Source organism: Cherax quadricarinatus, chromosome 27 (assembly GCF_038502225.1).
Source record: "Cherax quadricarinatus isolate ZL_2023a chromosome 27, ASM3850222v1, whole genome shotgun sequence".
NCBI lineage: Eukaryota > Metazoa > Arthropoda > Malacostraca > Decapoda > Parastacidae > Cherax > Cherax quadricarinatus.
In genome coordinates this window covers 2,177,200-2,200,360 of record NC_091318.1, presented here as the reverse complement: position 1 = coordinate 2,200,360, position 23,161 = coordinate 2,177,200, and the positions used below count along the sequence as shown (strand labels likewise).

Sequence of the window (23,161 nt, the reverse complement as noted above, 5' to 3'; positions counted from 1 at the left end):
CTTGCAGAGAGATGTCATGCTATTCAGTCGTAAATGTAATTAACTTTTTGTTCCTAGGTTCTAAGGTCTTAACTTGCAAGACACTCACTACGTATGTAACGTTCCAATGAAAAACTACCATGGACGGGTACTGTTAAATTTACGCTTTCTATAATTGCGTCCTACAGGAGTGTGGGAGTACATTGAAATCCTACACGAGTCTGTGAAGGGGCTGGAGAGCCGTGTGCGGAAAGCCCAGGTTAACTTAAATCGTCTGGATGTCATCCTGGGCACTTGGGTCCAGAAGCCGATCTTCGAGAGACGCGACGGCAAAAAAGAGACGCTACTTAACCTGGAAGACAAGACTGAGAGACTTAAAAAAGTGTAAGATTATAATATGTGAATATAAGAACATTTTTCTTTGTAAATATCTAAAAATATACATTTTTTTTATCATTCCTGTTCTCTTTCAGTAAGCTCGGTTTGATTTGTTCTATAAATCAATTTAAGCAATAATATTTAAGATTTTTGAGGGTTTGGTAGATAAGAAGCGAACCAATATTTTGACTTAATGATAAAGATTTATTCATGAATATAAAAAGGACATACTTTTTTGTTATTACAATGATTATTCTGTAACACCTCAGCGCCGGTAACAAAAGTTCTCTTAAAAATATGAAACAACGACACCATTGATTTTCATTTTATCATCTTAAACCATAATAAATCATAAATACATTGTAGACAGTAACCAGTAAACTTCAGTTTACTGGTAAAACACAAATTAATCATCGCTAGGCCTAAGTACTTTGCTAGTAATAACTTTATATTAACCTTTTTCTAATTTTATGTTAAATTAGTCAAGTGAACTACAAAAGTCTTCCATATTTAAACATTACAATCTGATGCATGGACGTCAAATTTTTAGCTGAGACTTTTGTACTGAGGTTAATTTTCATTATATTTTATCTAGATCTAAATTCCATTAGAAGTATAACCTAGATCACATTTCATTTAGATCTTTATTAGTTGTCATGTATGTGCATATAGAGTTCAAATTAATTAGTTTAACTATGTTAATTAACCTTTATTAATGTGTATATTTATCATCATGAGACTAGAGCTAGCCTGTCTCTTAACTCTGTTTATAATTTGTGATTACAAAATAATCACTACATAGGAAGCCAATACAAATGTGACAGCTAAATAAGTGAACATTACCCCAGTGACTGTGGACTTGTGAACGCTGCGCTAGGAAAAATAATACACTAATAACCCATACACTAGTTTCCAGTAAATTTATGCTCATTTCACTGGCAGATGTTGCAAGTGTATGGTGTAGGAGGTAGGTTACTGAAAGCAGTGAAGAGTTTTTACGAGGATAGTGAAACTCAAGTTAGAGTATGTAGGAAAGAGGGAAATTATTTCCCAGTAAAAGTAGGCCTTAGACAAGGATGTGTGATGTCACCGTGGTTGTTTAATATATTTATAGATGGGGTTGTAAGAGAAGTAAATGCGAGGGTCTTGGCAAGAGGCGTGGAGTTAAAAGATAAAGAATCACACATACAGTGGGAGTTGTCACAGTTGCTCTTTGCTGATGACACTGTGCTCTTGGGAGATTCTGAAGAGAAGTTGCAGAGATTGGTGGATGAATTTGGTAGGGTGTGCAAAAGAAGAAAATTAAAGGTGAATACAGGAAAGAGTAAGGTTATGAGGATAACAAAAAGATTAGGTGATGAAAGATTGAATATCAGATTGGAGGGAGAGAGTATGGAGGAGGTAAATGTATTCAGATATTTGGGAGTGGACGTGTCAGCGGATGGGTCTATGAAAGATGAGGTGAATCATAGAATTGATGAGGGGAAAAGAGTGAGTGGTGCACTTAGGAGTCTGTGGAGACAAAGAACTTTGTCCTTGGAGGCAAAGAGGGGAATGTATGAGAGTATAGTTTTACGCTCTTATATGGGTGTGAGGCATGGGTGATGAATGTTGCAGCGAGGAGAAGGCTGGAGGCAGTGGAGATGTCATGTCTGAGGGCAATGTGTGGTGTGAATATAATGCAGAGAATTCGTAGTTTGGAAGTTAGGAGGAGGTGCGGGATTACCAAAACTGTTGTCCAGAGGGCTGAGGAAGGGTTGTTGAGGTGGTTCGGACATGTAGAGAGAATGGAGCGAAACAGAATGACTTCAAGAGTGTATCAGTCTGTAGTGGAAGGAAGGCGGGGTAGGGGTCGGCCTAGGAAAGGTTGGAGAGAGGGGGTAAAGGAGGTTTTGTGTGCGAGGGGCTTGGACTTCCAGCAGGCATGCGTGAGCGTGTTTGATAGGAGTGAATGGAGACAAATGGTTTTTAATACTTGACGTGCTGTTGGAGTGTGAGCAAAGTAACATTTATGAAGGGGTTCAGGGAAACCGGCAGGCCGGACTTGAGTCCTGGAGATGGGAAGTACAGTGCCTGCACTCTGAAGGAGGGGTGTTAATGTTGCAGTTTAAAAACTGTAGTGTAAAGCACCCTTCTGGCAAGACAGTGATGGAGTGAATGATGGTGAAAGTTTTTCTTTTTCGGGCCACCCTGCCTTGGTGGGAATCGGCCAGTGTGATAATAAAATAAATAAATTCACTAGTGACGTCTAGACGTCTATTTACTTGTCTAGTAACCACTAACCTAGAGACTACTGCAGTAACCACTTCACTCTGTCTCAGGTACAGCAACATGCAACAAGACGGAGCCAAAATCTTAGCCATGGTGGAGGAGAATAAGGCGCTGCTGAAGGTGCCTGACGACTCCCCACACTGGGACCGCTACCTTCTCTTCCTTGACCACATGATAACAAGAGGCCTCGTGGAAGCTGCGAGTTGCAGGTGCGCTAACACTGCTAACCCCAACAATTTTAAACAACTTTCCTGCAAACTACAAGTAATTTTCTACTAGATGCAAACCTTCTGACGTTCATGCATAAACCTTAGGAGCAGGCACAAACAACCCTCCTCCAGCCGCAAACAACAACTGACAGCAACAAACCTCCCTCCTCCATCTACAAAAAACAATTAACAACGAACATTCCACCTCCAGTCACAAACAACTGACAGCAACATCCCTTCTCCAGCCACAGACAGTAATCGACAGCAACAAACATCTCTCCTCCAGCCACAAACAAGTGACAGCAGCATTCCACCTCCAGCCACAAACAACAATTAACAGCAACAAGCACTGCTCCTGGCACAAGCAACCCAACTCCAGCTGCAAAAAAAAAAAAAATATTCACCAGTAACAAAGAACCCAGATTGTAGATGAATGGTTCAGAGAACCGACAAGTTGATAAATTAGACACATGTGCAACACTTGGGTATCTTTATTGAGGAAACGTTTCGCCAAACAGTGGCTTCATCAGTCCATACACAGGAGAATCGTGTAGAACAGGAAAAGAATGAGGTAATCAGTCCCTCAACCTTGAGTCGATGTGGTCAGTCCATCAATCTTGAATCTATTCAAGATTGATGGACTGACCACATCGACTCAAGGTTGAGGGACTGATTACCTCATTCTCCTCCTGTTCTTCAAGATTCTCCTTTGTATGGACTGATGAAGCCACTGTGTGGCGAAACGTTTCCTCAATAAAGATACCCAAGAGTTGCACATGTGTCTAATTTATCAACATGTCGGTTCTCTGAACCATTCATCTACAAAGAACCCATTGCCATGCGCAAACAACCCTCCGGCATCCACAGACAGCCTTTCATGAGGCACAAACAAATAATCATCCACCATCTTCGAACAACTCCACAACATTCATAAACATCCTTCTATTAGGAAAATGGTCCTCTAGCAGGTACAAGCAACCCTCCAGCAGACATAGATAGCCCTCCAAAAGGTACAAACAACTCTTCACTATCCACAAACAGCCATCATCATACTCACTAACCCATTAGCATGAACAAATAATCCTTCAGAAGGAACAAAAATCTTTTCACTAGGCACTAGTAATTCTGCAGGTATGCATAAACAGCCTCCAACAGCAACAACATTCCTTCCCTGGCTATAATCATCCCTCTGATAGACATCAGGTACAAAGAATCCTCACCTTTTAGAATCCCTTCAGCAGACTCAAACGATTCTTCATAAGGAAGAAGCCCTCTCCAGTATCCAATAGCATCACTCAGGCAGGAATAAACACTCTCCAGTATCCAATAGCATCACTCAGGCAGGAAGAAACAACTCTTCAGCAGATGCAAGCAGCAGTCCAACAAGCATAAACATCTTCCAACAGGTGATGAATAACAAACATTCGTACCACCTGAGTATATTTTATTATGAAAATGTTTCGCTCTCCAGTGGCTTTAGCAATTCACTGCAGAGGCTATTTTAAGGTGTTGAAACTGGAGACAGTGGAAGACTTAATCAGTTCCTCGGCCTAGACGGAGGTGTTCACCACCACATAGGCAGGTAGTTGCTCAATTACATAGGAGTGAGACTAAAGTGCAACAACAGAACATAGTCACCGTGGGTGGACCCACTAGTGAAAGTATGACATTCCCAAGAATAGGGCCAGAAGTTAGCAATCAATTTGAAGACGGTATCTTCAGTACTAAAATTGCATGGTGTTAATGTGTCAGACAGGTAGAATAGCAGTAATGGTAAACAATAATGACAAGATGAATAATGGGTTAAAAAAATGTCTTGTTTGTCATCTTGACGGTATTGTTTACCATTACTGCTACCATACCATGCAAAGCACAGTCAGCTCTAGCAGGAACAAACAGTTGTCTAGCAGGATCAAACAGTTATCTAGCAGGAACAAACAGTTATCTAGCAGGAACAAACAGTTATCTAGCAGGAACAAACAGTTATCTAGCAGAAACAAACAGTTATCTAGCAGGAACAAACAGTTATCTAGCAGGAACAAACAGTTATCTAGCAGGAACAAACAGTTATCTAGCAGGATCAAACAGTTATCTAGCAGGATCAAACAACCTACCAGTAAGCACACACAACTTCCAGCACTTGCAAACGATCCTCCAGAAAACACAAACTCTTCAGCAAGCTAAAACAACACTCCAGCAGGCGCATGCTGGAGGGTTGCTGGAGGTTTGGTGCTGGTGGGTTGCTTGTGCCTGCAATCAGGCACAAGCAACCCACCAGCAGGCACAGGCAACCCTCTAGCAGGCACAGGCAACACTCCAGCAGTTACAAGCAACTCGCCAGCAAGCACAGGTGACCCTACAGCAGACGCAGGCAGAACTCCAGCAGACAGAGACAAAACTCCAGCAGGTACAGGCAACACTCCAGCAGGCACAGGCAACCCTCCAGTAGACACAGGCAACCCTCCAGCAGGCAAAAGCAACACTGCAGCAGACACAGGCAAAACTCCAGCAGGTACAGGCGTTCATTGAATAAGCACAGGCACTTATCCAGCAAGCACAGATAACATTCCAGCAGGTACAGGCAACTTTCCAGCAGGTACAGGCAACCTTTCCAGCAGGTAGAGGCAACTTTCTAGTAGGGAGAGGCAACACTTTCCACCAGGTACAGGCAACTTCCCAGCGTGTACAGGCAACCCTCCAGCAGGCGCAGGCAAAATTTCAGCAGGCACATGCAACCTTCCAGCAGGCACTTGCAACACTCCAGCAGGCACAGGCAACCCTCCACCAGGCACAGGCAACACTCCACCAGGTACAGGCAACTTCCCAGCATGTACAGGCAACCCTCCAGGAGGCACAGGCAACACTCCAGCAGGCACAGGCAACACTTCAGCAGGCACAGCCAACACTCCAACAGGCACAGCAAACGCTTCAGCAATCACAGACAACACTCCAGCAGGCACTGGCAACCACTCATCAGGTACAGGGAACCCTCCAGCAGGCACAGGCAACCCTCCAGCAGGCACAGGTAACTCCTCTATAGGCATAGGCAATCCTCCATCAGGCAGAGGCAACCTTCCAGCAGGCACAGCCAAAACTCCAACAGGCACAGGCAACACTTCAGCAGGCACAGGCAAGCCTCCAGCAGGCACTGGCAACCCCAGCGGGCACAGACAACCCTCCAGCAGGCATAGGCAACCCTCCAGCAGACACAGGGAACCCTCCATCAGGCACAGGCAACCCTCCAGCAGGAATAGGCAATCCTACAGCAGGCACAGGAAACCCTCCAACAGGCACAGGCATCCTCCAGCATACACAGGCAACCCTCCACCAGGCACTGGCAACCTCCTAGCAGGCACAGGTAACCCTCCACCAGGCAGAGGCAACCTTCCAGCAGGCACAGCCAAAACTCCAACAGGCACAGGCAACACTTCAGCAGGCACAGGCAACCCTCCACCAGGCACTGGCAACCTCCTAGCAGGCACAGGTAACCCTCCACCAGGCACAGGCAACCACTCATCAGGTACAGGGAACCCTCCAGCAGGCACAGGCAACCCTCCAGCAGGCACAGGCAACTCCTCAATAGGCATAGGCAATCCTCCATCAGGCAGAGGCAACCCTCCAGCAGGTACAGCCAAAACTCCAACAGGCACAGCAACACTTCAGCAGGCATAGGCAAGCCTCCAGCAGGCACTGGCAACTCCAGCGGGCACAGACAAACCTCCAGCAGGCATAGGCAACCCTCCAGCAGACACAGGGAACCCTCCAGCAGGCACAGGCAACTCTCCAGCAGGCACAGGCAACCCTCCAGCAGGCACAGGCAACCCTCCAGCAGGCACAGGCAACTCCTCAATAGGCATAGGCAATCCTCCATCAGGCAGAGGCAACCCTCCAGCAGGCACATGGAACACTCCAGGAGGCACAGGTAACCCTCCAGCAGGCACAGGCAACCCTTCAGCAGGCAGAGGCAACCTTCCAGCGGGCATATGCAACACTCCAGCAGGCAGAGGCACATGCATCCCATCAGCAGGGACGGTCAACCCACCAGCAGGCACAGACCCTCTTAAGCAGGAACAAAGAACTGTCTACCAGCCACGGACAACTATCCATTAGTCACAAACAACCTAGAGCAGGTAAGAGCATACTTCGAGCAGACACAATCTCTCTCCAGCAGACATACACAACCCTGTAGCAGGTACAGTTATCTACCATCCATAACCCATCCACTAGCAGCTAAAAGCAATCTTAACTCAGACACAAACAACTCTCCAGCAGGCATAAAAAATCCTTCCAGCGGCGCAAATAATTCTTCAGTAGGCATGAAAAATTATCAAAAGACACAAACATTGTTACAAAAGGCACAAACAATGCTACAGAAACCACAAACAATTCCACAGAAGGCACAAACAATGCAACAAAAGGCACAAACAATGCTTCAGAAGGCACAAACAATCCCACAGAAGGAGCAAACAATGCTACAAAAGGCACAAACAATGCTACAGAAGGCACAAATAATGCTACAGAAGGCACAATGATACAGAAGGCAAAAACAATGCTACAGAAGGCACATGCAATGCTACAGAAGGCACAATGATACAGAAGGTACAATCAATGTTACAGAAGGCAAAACAATGCTACAGAAAGCACAATGTTACAGAAGGCACAAACAATGCTACAGAAGGGGCAATCAATGTTACAGAAGGCACAAACAATGCTACAGAAGGGGCAATCAATGTTACAGAAGGCACAAACAATGCTACAGAAGGCATAATGCTACAGAAGGCACAAACAAAGCTACAGAAAGCACAAACAATGCTGCAGAAAGCACAAACAATGCTACAGAAGGTACAATGATACAGAAGGCACAAACAAGGCTACAGAAGGCACATGCAATGCTACAGAAGGCAAAAAAAATGCTACAGAAAGTACAAACAATGTTACAGAAGGCACAAACAATGCTACAGAAGGGGCAGTCAATGTTACAGAAGGCACAAACAATGCTACAGAAGGGGCAATCAATGTTACAGAAGGCACAAACAATGCTACAGAAGGCACAATGATACAGAAGGCACAAACAATGCTACAGAAGGCACATGCAATGCTACAGAAGGCAAAACAATGCTACAGAAAGTACAAACAATGTTACAGAAGGCACAAACAATGCTACAGAAGGTACAATCAATGTTACAGAAGGCATAATGATACAGAAAGCACAAACAATGCTGCAGAAAGCACAAAACAATACTACATAAGGCACAAACAATGCTGCAGAAATCACAAATAATGCTACAGAAGGCACGATGCTACAGAAGGCACAAACAAAGTTACAGAAAGCACAAACAATGCTGCAGAAAGCACAAAACAATGCTACAGAAGGCACAAACAATGCTACAGAAAGCACAAATAATGTTACAGAAGGCACAAACAATGCTACAGAAGGCACAATGCTACAGAAAGCACAATGCTACCGAAGGCACAAACAATGCCACAGAAGGCACATACAATGCTACACAAGGCAAAAACAACGCTACATAAGGCACATACAATGCTGCAGAAGGCACATTGTATGTGCCTTATGCTACAGATGTCACAAACAATGCTACAAGGGGCACAAACAATGCTACAGAAGGCTAAAACAATGTTACAGAAGGCACATACAATGCTACAGATGACACAATGCTACAAAAGGCACACACAATGCTACAGAAGGAACAAACAATGCTACAGAGGGCACAATGCTATTAATCTCAGACAACCCTCCACTACTCTCAGACAATTCTCCAGTACTCTCAGACAACCCTCCAGTACTATCAGACAACCCTCCAGAACCCTCAAACAACCCTCCAACACTCTCAAACAAGCCTCCACTACTTACAAAACAACCCAACATTCCTTTCAAACAACCCTCCACTACTCTCAAACAACCCTCTACTACTCTCAGACAATCCTCCGCTACTCTCAAACAACACTCCACTACTCTCAGACAACCCTCCACTACTCTCAGACAACCCTCCACTACTCTCAAACAACCCTCCAACACTCTCAAACAAGCCTCCATTACTTTCAAACAACCCTCCACTACTCTCAAACAACCCTCCACTACTCTCAAACAACCCTCCACTACTCTCAAACAACCCCCACTACTTTCAAACAACCCTCCACTACTCTCAAACAATTCTCTACTACTCTCAGACAACACTCCACTACTCTCAAACAACCCTCCAGTGCTCTTAGGCAAACCTCCAGTACTCTCAAACAACCCTCCAGACCATCAAACAACTCTTCACTACTCTCAAACAACCTTCCACTACTCTCAGACAACTCTCCACACTCAGACAACCCTCCACTACTTTCAAACGACCCTCCACTCCTCTCAAACAACCCTCCACTACTCTCAAACAACCCCCCACTGCTTTGAAACAACCCTCCACTACTCTCAAACAACTCTCTACTAATCTCAGACAACCCTCCACTACTCTCAAACAACCCTCCAGTACCCTCAAACACCCCTCCACTACTCTCAAACAACCCTCCAGTACTCTCAAACAACCCCCCACTAGTCTCAGATAACCCTCCACTTCTCTCAAACAACCCTCCACTACTCTTAATCAACCCTCCACTACTCTCAAACAACCCTCCACTACTCTCAAACCCTCCTCTACTCTGAAACAACCCTCCATTACTCTGAAACAACCCCCCACTACTCTCAAACAACCCTCTACTACTCTCAGACAACCCTCCACTACTGTCAAACAACCCTTCAGTACTCTCAAACAACCCTCCAGTACTCTCAGATAATTCTCCAGTACTCTCAGACAACCATCCAATACTCTCAGATAACCCTCCAGTACTCTCAAACAACCCTCCAGTACCCTCGAACAACCCTCCAACACTCTCAAACAAGCCTGCACTACTTACAAAACAACCCTACATTACTTTCAAACAACCCTCCACTACTCTCAAACAACCCTCTACTACTCTCAGACAATCCTCCACTACTCTCAAACAACGCTCCACTACTCTCAGACAACCCTCCACTACTCTCAAGCAACCCTCCAACACTCTCAAACAACCCTCCACTACTTTCAAACAACCATCCACTACTCTCAAACAACCCTCCAGTACTCTCAAACAACCCCCCACTAGTCTCAGATAACCCTCCACTTCTCTCAAACAACCCTCCACTACTCTTAAACAACCCTCCACTACTCTCAAACAACCCTCCACTACTCTCAAACCCTCCTCTACTCTGAAACAACCCTCCATTACTCTGAAACAACCCCCCACTACTCTCAAACAACCCTCTACTACTCTCAGACAACCCTCCACTACTGTCAAACAACCCTTCAGTACTCTCAAACAACCCTCCAGTACTCTCAGATAATTCTCCAGTACTCTCAGACAACCATCCAATACTCTCAGATAACCCTCCAGTACTCTCAAACAACCCTCCAGTACCCTCGAACAACCCTCCAACACTCTCAAACAAGCCTGCACTACTTACAAAACAACCCTACATTACTTTCAAACAACCCTCCACTACTCTCAAACAACCCTCTACTACTCTCAGACAATCCTCCACTACTCTCAAACAACGCTCCACTACTCTCAGACAACCCTCCACTACTCTCAAGCAACCCTCCAACACTCTCAAACAACCCTCCACTACTTTCAAACAACCCTCCACTACTCTCAAACAACCCTCCACTACTCTCAAACAACCCCCCACTACTTTCAAACAACCCTCCACTACTCTCAGACAACACTCTACTACTCTCAGACAACCCTCCACTACTCTCAAACAACCCTCCAGTACTCTCAGACAACCCTTCAGTACTCCAAACAACCCTCCAGTACCCTCAAACAACCTCCACTACTCTCAAACAACCCTCCAGTACTCTCAAACAACCCCTTACTACTCTCAGATAACCCTCCACTACTCACAAACAACCGTCCACTACTCTCAAACAACTCTCCACTACTCTCAAACTACTCCTACTACTCTCAGATAACCCTCCACTACTCTCAAACAACCCTACACTACTCTCAAACAACCCTCCATTACTTTCAAGCAACTCTTCACTACTCTCAAACAACCTTCCACTACTCTCAGACAACTCTCTACACTCAGACAACTCTCTACACTCAGACAACCCTCCACTACTCTCAAACAACCCTCCAACACTCAAATAAGCCTCCACTACTTTCAAACAACCCTCCACTACTCTCAAACAACCCTCCACTACTATCAAACAACCCCCCCACTACTGTCAAACAACCCTCCACTACTCTCAAACAACTCTCTACTACTCTCAGACAGCCCTTCACTACTCTCAAACAACCCTCTAGTACTCTCAGACAACCCTTCAGTACTGTCAAACACCCCTCCACTACTCTCAAACAACCCCCCACTGCTTTCAAACAACCCTCCACCACTCTCAAACAACTCTCTACTACTCTCAGACAACCCTCCACTACTTTCAGACGACCCTCCTCTACTCTCAAACAACCCTCCACTACTCTCAAAAAAAACCCCACTGCTTTGAAACAACCCTCCACTACTTTCAAACAACTCTCTACTAATCTCAGACAACCCTCCACTACTCTCAAACAACCCTCTAGTACTCTCAGACAACCCTCCAGTATCTCAAACAACCCTCCAGTACCCTTAAACACCCCTCCACTACTCTCAAACAACCCTCCAGTACTCTCAAACAACCCCCCCACTAGTCTCAGATAACCCTCCACTACTCTCAAACAACCCTCCACTACTCTCAAAGAGCCCTCCACTACTCTCAAACTACCCCCACTACTCTCAGATAATCCTCCACTACTCTCAAACAACCCTCCACTACTCTCAAACCCTCCACTACTCTGAAACAACCCTCCATTACTCTGAAACAACCCCCCACTACTCTCAAACAACCCTCTACTACTCTCAGACAACCCTCCACTACTGTCAAACAACCCTTCAGTACTCTCAAACAACCCTCCAGTACTCTCAGACAATTCTCCAGTACTCTCAGACAACCCTCCAGTACTCTCAGATAACCCTCCAGTACTCTCAAACAACCCTCCAGTACCCTCGAACTATCATGTGGGAGTTCGATACATGGATTAGGGAAGAAATACTCACGTAGGCTGTTATTACTTATAATTGCTGTTATGTGGAGGGAGCCCCTGCCAGCCGTACCTATCTCCTTGGCTACACTCGTAATACTGACTAGCCGACTGCAGTACCCTATGTGAGGGGGGCTTTGAATACTCCTGAGGTCAGCACAATATGAAAGACCGTGACTCAGGCAGAGACGGTTGATCGTTGAGTCAACGGACGGTTACTGGTAACTGGTTACTACTACTGAGACTGGTAACTGGTTACTACTACTGAGACTGGTAACTGGTTACTACTACTGAGAGCTCGGCGACGCTAACGTATGTCGTCCCGACATACAACTAATACAAACTAGAGATGGCAGGTACGGCTTGGGCTGATTCTATACAATATCAAAGTACACAACAGTAAACATTATATATACATAATTAGAACAATGGGATGAAAGCTTACGTAACTGAAACTGTAATGCAATACAAGGTATACTATAGTACAACTTAAAACTCAACAAATGAACAACGAACTCAATGTTGAGATTACAAGTGATAAAAAAAAAAATTTTTGATCGATCGATCTGTATTCGTGTGATCTACGGATTCTGAGGAAGGAATATATACAAAGAAAGAGTGTTTAACAGAAAGGCAGATTCGGTGCACGCAAATCTAGACTGTTAACTCTCAGAATGCGGAGAGAACATGAACACAAAAAAAAAATTCTTGAATACTGATAAGTTGATACTGTAATTATTCATCTATACAGGTTATTTACATTTAACCCCAACTCTGCTAGGGTAAGATTGGCATATGAAGAATGGGTGTCATCTCTGGGAGGATCAAACTCTGTAGCATTGGCTAACTCATGCTGTATTTGAGGCAAATCTGAATTGGAAGTTACAAATGATACTTGAGGATTTCTCAATACCTGTCGTGTACGTAGGGAATAACGACATTCAGGTTGATCGTCTGACTGAGTATCAGAGGAAGAGAGTACAGGATCAGGAGGATTGTCAGAGTCTGTCACATTAGTCTGGGTTGGAACATCATTATCGTCACATACTAACTTCATATGATCCAAATGCGATTCTTTATACTGACCAGTACTAATCTCTCTAACCTTACACTTATTACCAGTGATATGTTCAACTACTCGATAAGGACCAACAAACTTTTGATCAAGCTTTGGCATTGCTGACGTTTTGTTAAAGTTAATCAGCATAACTCTCGAACCTACTTTGATTTTGGATGGCTTTGATCGAGTGTTTGCGACTCTTGTAAATTCTGCTGTTGATTTATGAAGTGTTTCACGGATTCTTCTAAAAACACTTTGAGCTAAGCTGGTACGAGTTGCTACGAAATCATCAGGGTTGTAACTTGGTTTCGGATTAGAATATAACAACTCATAAGGCAAACGTTTATCTACACCATACAATGCATAATGTGGAGTGTCACCTATAGAAACATTGTAAGCAGAATTTATAGCACACTGCACATCAGGTATAACTTCATCCCAAGTTTCACTGTTGGGATTGATAGTGGCTCTCAAGACATCAAGTACTTTCTTATTGGTTCGTTCCGCTAACCCATTGCTGGCAGGATGATGAGGAACAATGGTGGATTTAGAGATCTTGTACAAGGTACACAAATTTTCAAGAATTTCATTACAGAATTCACCACCATTATCTGTTACTAGGGACTTAGGGGTGGTATGCCTGCAGATAATGCGTTCTTTAAACGCTTTAGCTACTGTCTCGGCAGTCTTATCTGCAATAGGAACTAACTCACAATATCTGGTGAAATGGTCTACCATAACACACAGATGTTTGTTACCTTGGAGGGAACATCGGAAATTAGTTAACAAATCTAGCGCAACTCTTTCCCAAGGTTCGCTAGTAGTTGGATACACTTGGATTGGATTAGGACCATTAGCATTGCCTTTATGTTGCATGCAGACACTACATTTCCTAACATACTCAGAAATATCAGTTGCCATACGAGGCCAAAAGTATTTCAATCTGGCTTGTTTTACTGAACGATCCATACCAGGGTGTGCAACACCTGGTACATCGTGAACTAGCTGTAAGGCTACATTCACTAGTGACTGTGGAATTACTAACTGGTATACTCTTCTGCTAGGAGTACCCAACTCTGCTGTTCGATACAGTAATTCTTGGTTCATGAGAAAGTCACTAATGGGTGCTGGTGGCTTCACAGTCAGAATAAGATCTTCCTGGAGCAGGAATCGAATCACACCAGACCACATGGGATCTGTTCGTTGAGCATTCTTTACATCTTCAGCACTAAATGGAGGGTCTGCAGTTACTATACTAACATGTCGCGACAAGGCATCTGCGACTACATTTGACTTGCCAGGTAAATGCTCAAAGGTGGGATTGAACTCTTGGATAGTCAAGGTCCATCTAGCTAACCTTCCAGTAGGTTGTTTGTTCTGGAATAAGGGTATCAGTGGAGCATGATCTGTCAAGACATGAACAGAGTACTGATAAATAATGTCTCGGAAGTGCTTTAAAGACCATACTATTGCTAAAGCTTCTTGCTCAGTTACTGTATAATTACGTTCAGCCTTCGTAAGGACTCGGCTAGCAAATGCAACTGCGTTGTACTTGCCATCGGTCTTCTGAGCTAGTACGGCACCTATGCCAATTGAACTAGCATCAGTTGTCAGATAGAAAGGCTTAGAAAAATCTGGAAATTTCAAAATTGGAGCAGAAGTTAGCTTTTCTTTTAGAGTTTGGAATGCTCTTTCTTGACGGAAGGTCCAAACAAAAGGAGCATCTTTCTTAAGCAACTCAGTTAGAGGAGCAGCTATGGAAGAAAAATTGGCAATGAAAGATCTATAAAAACCTGCTAAGCCCACAAAGGATCTTACGGCATCAGCAGTTTTGGGAGTTGGAAAATTTAGTACTGCAGTTACTTTACTTTGGTCAGTCGTAACCCCTCTAGGAGTGACTACGTGACCAAGAAACTTAATTTCTGATCTGAAAAATTGACATTTTGACAGTTTGATCTTTAAATTGGCTTCTTCAAGCTTACCAAGTACTACATCCAGTCTTTTCAAGTGTGTATCCACGTCTTTAGACATGACGATTACGTCATCTAAGTACACCATAAGTGCATTACCTATGAGACCTCTAAAGATATTAGTCATGAGCCTTGAGAACGTGATAGGGGAAGATCGTAATCCAAATGCCATACGGAGGAAGTGATAATGACCTGTAGGAGTGGAGAATGCAGTTAGCTCTTGGCTGTCCTCGTGAAGAGGGACTTGCCAAAACCCTTGTAACAAATCTAGGGTTGAAAAGACTTTGTTATCTCCAATATTACGTAAAAGATCACCCAGTACAGGGAGTGGAAAGCGATCTGGAATGGTTTTTGCGTTTAACTTCCTAAAGTCAATTACTGGACGCCAAGTACCATCCTTCTTAGGTACTAGTATCAAGGGTGCATTCCAAGGTGAATTGCTAGGTGCAATAACTCCATCATCAAGCATTTGATTGATCAATTCTTCTGCGACAGCAACTTGTGAATGAGGCATTCTGTACACAGGTATATAGATAGGTCTAGTACCAGGTTCAAGTGGAATACGATGGGACAATAAGTTCGTTATACCCATCTTCTCACCTGGTAAAGCAATGGCTTTACGACGTTTGTTCAACAGAGTCAACAAACGCTTGACTTCATCTGGGAAGTCAGTGGGAGCTAAGTCTTTCTCCTCTACTGGTGGAACAGATTGATCCAGTGAAGTGGATGAGGTCTCCCCGGCAGAAATAGCACCGACCCACTGGTCAGGTGACAACTCATCCTCTACCTGAACAGGGTAAGGATAGTGAACAAGGTCAACAAGATTGGTATTTGCTCTAAGGCGAACACTGTGACCAGAAGTGTTGGCCAGGTAGAAATGGATCTTACTATCTCTTACAACATGTAAGGATGGTTCAACAAATAGACCTTTTACTTTGCAGGAATCACTGTCAACTAGGACGTTATCACCATCTGGAACACTAGGAACAACAACAGACACTCTAGTGAGAGCACTAGCCGCAACAGAAACGTCTTTCTGCAGACGGCATGTGACATCAACAAGAGATGGCATTACTAGTTGCAAGTAATTGTTTTCCGACAAGGCGTCCCCTGTGGAGAAACTACTACTCGAACTAGCAGGCATTGCAGGAATAGGTTGAGCACTCAAGGCAATCTGAGCGTCCTCGGACACTTGAGGCATCGGACTATCCTGCAATTCTGAAGGTATAGGTGGAACACTGATGGGAGTGACAGAATTACCAGTGCCTGACCGCTTGGGTACGCTACTGGAGAATGCATTAGCTTGTAAGGACTTAATCCGTACATCATACTCTGCAGCAGTATAACAGATTTCGGATCCAAGCTGGTAACCCCAGAATGGAACGATCAAGTCGTCAATTTGTGCATGCCATCGATAAGGGTCGAGCACAATGCGTAAGTCTCGCATGGAAGCAAATCCCAGTAGAAGGTCACCAGGGAAAGTAATCTGGTCGACAACAAAGAAGGAAACAGTGAAGTCTCTACCTTGGATAGAAAAGGTTAGGGAAGTCCGACCTCGGACACGCAGGTGAGAACCAGATACTCCACTAAGGGAGGACACAGGAGTCGGTTCTACGAGAAGGACATGTCGTAACTTCTTATCCTTAAACAAACTAGACCTAATAATATTGATTTGCGCACCAGAGTCCATGAACAATTGAACGGGCGCATTATAAACAGATGCTTGCACTATAGGGCCTATTGTTGCATTGGAAGTTATGTGCAAACAAAAAGGTGGATTATCATCAGAAAAGACTTGTTCTACTCCATCCCCAAAATCATCTATGTCAGAGACATGTGAAGCAACATCATCAGCAGGGTTGGCATGCTCGAGACTGCTTAAGGCTTCAAAGGAGTTGTGAACGGGGATGGTGTACTCATTATCACCTACTGTCACCATGGGGCGGTTTGACTGGGGCGCTCGAATTCCCCCGAATTGGAAGAACGAGCCTGGTTCTGGTTAGGTTGAGAATTGAAAGAATGAGCCTGGTTCTGATTATTTTGAAAACCACGAGATCTGTTTCCTCGACGGGTTCTGCGGTTGGAACGACCACGGAAAGATCTAGAGTACTGAAGGTTATAGAGAGCATTACACTCAGATGTGTCATGTCCATGTATTCTATGATAAGTACAGTAGGGAAGATCTGAGTACTCATCATCAGTACGACGTCTCTTAGGGTAACTATCAGGACAATTAATTGCAATATGGCCACGGAAACCACAGTTGTAACAATTCCGCCGACTATGGTTACTGAATGTACTATGACTACTACGAGGTGTATAACGACTCTGTACACTGGTTCTTGATGATCTCTGAGATGGTTGACGACCACGATTTGTCTCTGTGGCGCAAACAAGAGGTGGTGCAGACTGAGGCATATGTGTGACATTACTTTTAATACAAGGGAAAGTACCCTGGGGGCACAAGGAACGTACATGATTTAAGGCTGCAAGTGGTTCCATCGTTACAGTTGGAGGATCAGCCTCATAAGCACACACAGAAGCAGGTGGCATTAGTTCTTTAATTGCTCCAAAAGCTGCTATTTTAGCAATTGATTCTGTAAATGGTTTAGCCTCTTCAGGGAGAAAAGATGATGATTGGACAGCATTGATAAATGATGATAAAAGTTTGTCTAATCTAACAGCAAATGCACTCAACGATTCAGTACTCATGGGTGTAGCATTCACTAGTTCCCTAAGAACGACATATGGATCAGCTGTTTTTACTGGGACAAGGAAAGAACGAATCAGTTCCTCATATTGTGACCACTTAGTAAGATTCCTGAAGTCTCGCATATCAAGGAGATCAACAACGTGAACAGCAGCAGGAGATCGATAAAGAGCTTCTTTAGCAATTCTGATAAGGCTTTCCTCTGAAGGAGGACCTTCACCTAGGGCACTAGCACGAGAACGAATGGCTGCAAACCATGCTTCAAGACTATGTACATGGCCATTGAATAAAGGTAACGCATCAACGGAATCACGAGTATAATTATAATATCTCGGTGTCTGGGTCGGTCTGTCAGTCGGTAAGGAACTGTGAGGACTGATGACAGGACCAGCAGTAGCCTGAGAGGTCTGAGTGTCGACATTCACTAAAGTACCACTTGACGGTATGTGAGACATAATGGCAAAGTAGCACGAGAACAAATAAGGCAAAAATAATGAACAATAAAATGATATAAAATTCTAGAATTGAAATGAAAAGATATACAACTAATTTTGCAAAAATAATAAAAAAATTAATGTCTAAGATACACTGCAAGAGGAAGGAAAACTCAATTTAAAGGACTATTGACCAAGAAAAAAAAATTTACATTGAAATATACAAGTAAAAATATTACTGGAGACTGAATTAAATTCAAAATGAGCTGTCTTTACTCTTGCTAATAAAAAAATTAATTAATTAAATTATTTAAATCAATGTGAAAGTGTAAAATAAAATTATTAAATTGTTAACTGGGAAATTTTAAGTATTTTCTAAGAATGCATAGACAAAATTAAAATATAAATCATAAAAATAGCAATAAAAGAAAATAATTCACTGCAGAACAGTTCAACAAAATAATTCACTTCAGAACAAGTGCAACAAAATAAGGTGTAGAAACAATCACTGCAGTAATAAAGTGTCACTGGGAAAACTCAGGTAAAATAATGAATTAAAATATGAAGATCAAAAAAAAAAAATTAACTGATTGAACACTTTAACTCTGAATTGTAAATTAGACAAAACAATTTACTCAACCAGAGTAAGGAAAACACTTTGCGTTAAAAGTAATTGAAATTGCATCAAGAGTGAATTTGTTCAAGAAATTACAAAAATATGAAGAAAATAAAACACAGGAACAAAACAGGTAATATAACACTTACAGTGACGGAGCACACTTCATTAAAATATATTCTTACAACAAAATCCTGCTGTGGATACAACAAAATCTTGCTGTGACTGATACGACAAAAATTTGCTGGCAAAAATAATGGTACACAGTCTGCGAAAAAATTAGAGGAATGAGACACTGCTGACATACGAAAAAAAAAGACACACATAGCAATAAATGGAAAATGTGGTATACTGGGGTAAATATCACTACATGAAATACAATGACAATACAATAAAAAAAAATGAATCACTTCACACAGAGTGACTGACTGGTACACTACACAATAATACTTACTACAGACAGGAGTAGCATAAAGAAAAACACAGAATAAAAAAATATAAGATAAATAAAAACACTGAAAAATATTGTAAAAATTAACGAGTCAAAGAAAAACTGAAAACACAAGGTTTAGAGTACACAAGCAATTTTACTATAAATGTCTCACACACGCAAATGTCTTTAAATGCAAGAAAAATGTCTCAAGAAAATTATCACTGAAGTCGGGAGTAGTAGACGGGCGGTGAGTACTGGTGATAGGGCGGGGGGGGGGGGTAGGGTGTCCCGCGCGGTGATACTGACGCCTCCTACATTCACTGTTGTCGGAAGAAATGCGCGCTCTCGAAGAACTCACATAATTGGGTTGTCGTTGGCGCCAGCTACAATCTCTTGACCAATTATGTGAGCCAAAACAGTACTAGGACCCGGTACAAGGGTGCAAACAACCACAGGTAGATGGGTGGATGGCTGGTGGGAGAGAGTGGTGGTGGAGAGAGTGGGGGGTGGACGCTGGGGCTCTGCCGCGCACCCCGGGTGGTGGGAGAGAGTGGTGGGGGGACGGTGAGGCTGCCGCGCACCCCACTCACCCACGAAGGTGACTTAATAACCCACTCTATGCCACAGGAATGGTAAAAACCACTCTTAGCATCCAACAGGGAGCACAAAGCGATATAAACAATACTTCAGAGGAACTTGGCTTACTTCTTACTGTGTGGCTTACTTCTCTCTCTCAGCTGGGTTAGAAGCTGGGTTGGCTGACTGGCTTACCCCACGAGAATGGCTGACTGGAAGACGGGTAACGATGCACAAAGCACGGAGGAGCAGTTGGATGACAGGAGACAGGCTGGATGATAGGCTGACTGGCGTTCACTTCCACAGTCTGGCTTACTGACTGGCTTAATTGCAAAATCCGGGTCAACCCCTCGGAGATTGAAGCAATTAGCACACGAACTAAGCCAGGAAGCTTGAAACGGCTGCAACAGGCTTGCAGGCTGAAGGTTGTGAGTGAAGGTATAAACGGCTGGCTGGAGGGTGTGAGGGGAGTAGGCGACTGGCTGGAGATTCACCTTTGACCCTGCCGCTACTCACAACCAACCTTCTAACGCCTTGAATTACCCTTAAAAACGTAAATCCACGCTCCCACCGCTGCCACCATTTATCATGTGGGAGTTCGATACATGGATTAGGGAAGAAATACTCACGTAGGCTGTTATTACTTATAATTGCTGTTATGTGGAGGGAGCCCCTGCCAGCCGTACCTATCTCCTTGGCTACACTCGTAATACTGACTAGCCGACTGCAGTACCCTATGTGAGGGGGGCTTTGAATACTCCTGAGGTCAGCACAATATGAAAGACCGTGACTCAGGCAGAGACGGTTGATCGTTGAGTCAACGGACGGTTACTGGTAACTGGTTACTACTACTGAGACTGGTAACTGGTTACTACTACTGAGACTGGTAACTGGTTACTACTACTGAGAGAACAAAACTCCAACACTCTCAAACAAGCCTGCACTACTTACAAAACAACCCTACATTACTTTCAAACAACCCTCCACTACTCTCAAACAACCCTCTACTACTCTTAGACAATCCTCCACTACTCTCAAACAATGCTCCACTACTCTCAGACAACCCTTCACTACTCTCAAACAACCCTCCAGCACTCTCAAACAAGCCTCCACTACTTTCAAACAACCCTCCACTACTCTCAAACAACCCCCCACTACTTTCAAACAACCCTCCACTACTCTCAGACAACCCTCCACTACTCTCAGACAACCCTCCAGTACTCTCAGACAACCCTTCAGTACTCTCAAACAACCCTCCAGTACCCTCAAACAACCTCCACTACTCTCAAACAACCCTCCAGTACTCTCAAACAACCCCTTACTACTCTCAGATAACCCTCCACTACTCACAAACAACCGTCCACTACTCTCAAACAACCCTCCACTACTCTCAAACTACTCCTACTACTCTCAGATAACCCTCCACTACTCTCAAACAACCCTCCACTACTCTCAAACAACCCTACACTACTCTCAAACAACCTTCCACTACTCTCAGACAACTCTCTACACTCAGACAACCCTCCACTACTCTCAAACAACCCTCCAACACTCTCAAATAAGCCTCCACTACTTTCAAACAACCCTCCACTACTCTCAAACAACCCTCCACTACTATCAAACAACCCCCCACTATTGTCAAATAACCCTCCACTACTCTCAAACAACTCTCTACTACTCTCAGACAGCCCTTCACTACTCTCAAACAACCCTCTAGTACTCTCAGACAACCCTTCAGTACTGTCAAACACCCCTCCACTACTCTCAAACAACCCCCCACTGCTTTCAAACAACCCTCCACTACTCTCAAACAACTCTCTACTACTCTCAGACAACCCTCCACTACTCTCAAACAACCCTCCAACACTCTCAAACAAGCCTCCACTACTTTCAAACAACCCTCCACTACTCTCAAACAACCCTCCACTACTCTCAAACAACCCCAGACAACCCTCCACTACTATCAAACAACCCTACAGTACTCGCAAACCCTCCAGTACTCTCAGACAACCCTCCAGTATTCTCAAACAACCCTCCACTACTCTCAAACAACCCTCTACTACTCTCAGACAATCTTCCACTGCTCTCAAACAACACTCCACTACTCTCAGTCAACCCTCCACTTTTCTCAAACAACCCTCAAACACTCTCAAGCAAGCCTCCACTTCTTTCAAACAACCCTCCACTACTCAAAAACAACCCTCCGCTACTCTCAAACAACCCCCCACTACTTTCAAACAATCCTCCACTACTCTCGAACAACTCTCTACTACTCTCAGACAACCCTCCACTACTCTCAAACAACCCTCCAGCATTCTCAGACAACCCTCCACTACTCTCAAACAACCCTCCAGCATTCTCAGACAACTCTCCACTACTCTCAAACAACCCTCCAGTATTCTTAAACAACCCCCCGCTACTCTCAGATAACCCTCCACTACTCTCAAACAACCCTCCACTACTCTCAGACAACCCTCCAGTACTCTCAGACAACCTTCCACTACTCTCAAACAACCCTGCAATACTCTCAGACAATCCTTCAGTACTCTCAAACAACCAGTACTCTCAGACAGTCCTCCACTACTCTCAAACAACCCTTCTGTACTCTCAAACAACCCTCCAGTACTCTGAAACAACCCTCCACTACTCTGAAACAACCCTCCACTACTCTCAAACAACCCCCACTACTCTCAAACAACCCTCCAGTGCTCTCAAACAACCCTCTAGTACTCTCAAACCCTCCAGTACTCCCAGACAATCCTCCACTACTCTCAAACAACCCTTCAGTACTCTCAAACAACCCTCCAGTACTCTGAAACAACCCTCCACATCTCTGAAACAACCCCCCACTACTCTGAAACAACCCTGCCCACTACTCTCAGACAATCCTCCAATACTCTCAAACAACCCTCCAGTACTCTCAAGCATCCTTCCACTACTCTGAAAGAACCCTTCACTACTCCGAAACAACCCCGTACTACTCTAAAACAACCCTCCAGTACTCTTAAACAACCCTCCAGTGCTCTCAAAGAACCCTCCACTTCTCTTAAAGAACCCTCCAGTACTCTGAAACAACCCTCCACTACTCTTAGACAACCCCCTACTACTCTCAGACAACCTTCTGCTGCTGTCAAACAACCTCCCCACTACTCTCAAACAACCCTCCACTTCTCTCAAACCCTCCACTACTCTTAAATAACCCTCCACTACTCTTAAACAACTCTCCACTACTCTCAAACAACCCTCCACTACTCACAAACAACCCTCCACTACACTCAAACAACCCCACTACTCTCAAACCCTCACTTCTCTCAAACAACCCTCCACTACTCTTAAACAGCCCTCCACTACTCTTAAACAATCCTCCACTACTCTTAAACATCCCTCCACTACTCTCAAACGACCCTC

The 23,161-nt window shown here is 44.0% G+C and overlaps 1 protein-coding gene across 1 annotated transcript in view; it reads left to right on the top strand.

The window, feature by feature from the left end:
- Dhc93AB (Dynein heavy chain at 93AB) overlaps window positions 1-23,161 on the top strand; it is a 646,785-nt gene that overhangs the window by 9,032 nt on the left and 614,592 nt on the right. The window contains exons 3-4 of the mRNA XM_070089003.1: window positions 168-363; window positions 2,679-2,837. Of these exons, the coding sequence (XP_069945104.1) occupies window positions 168-363; window positions 2,679-2,837 (355 nt within the window). The remainder of the gene's footprint in view (window positions 1-167; window positions 364-2,678; window positions 2,838-23,161) is intronic.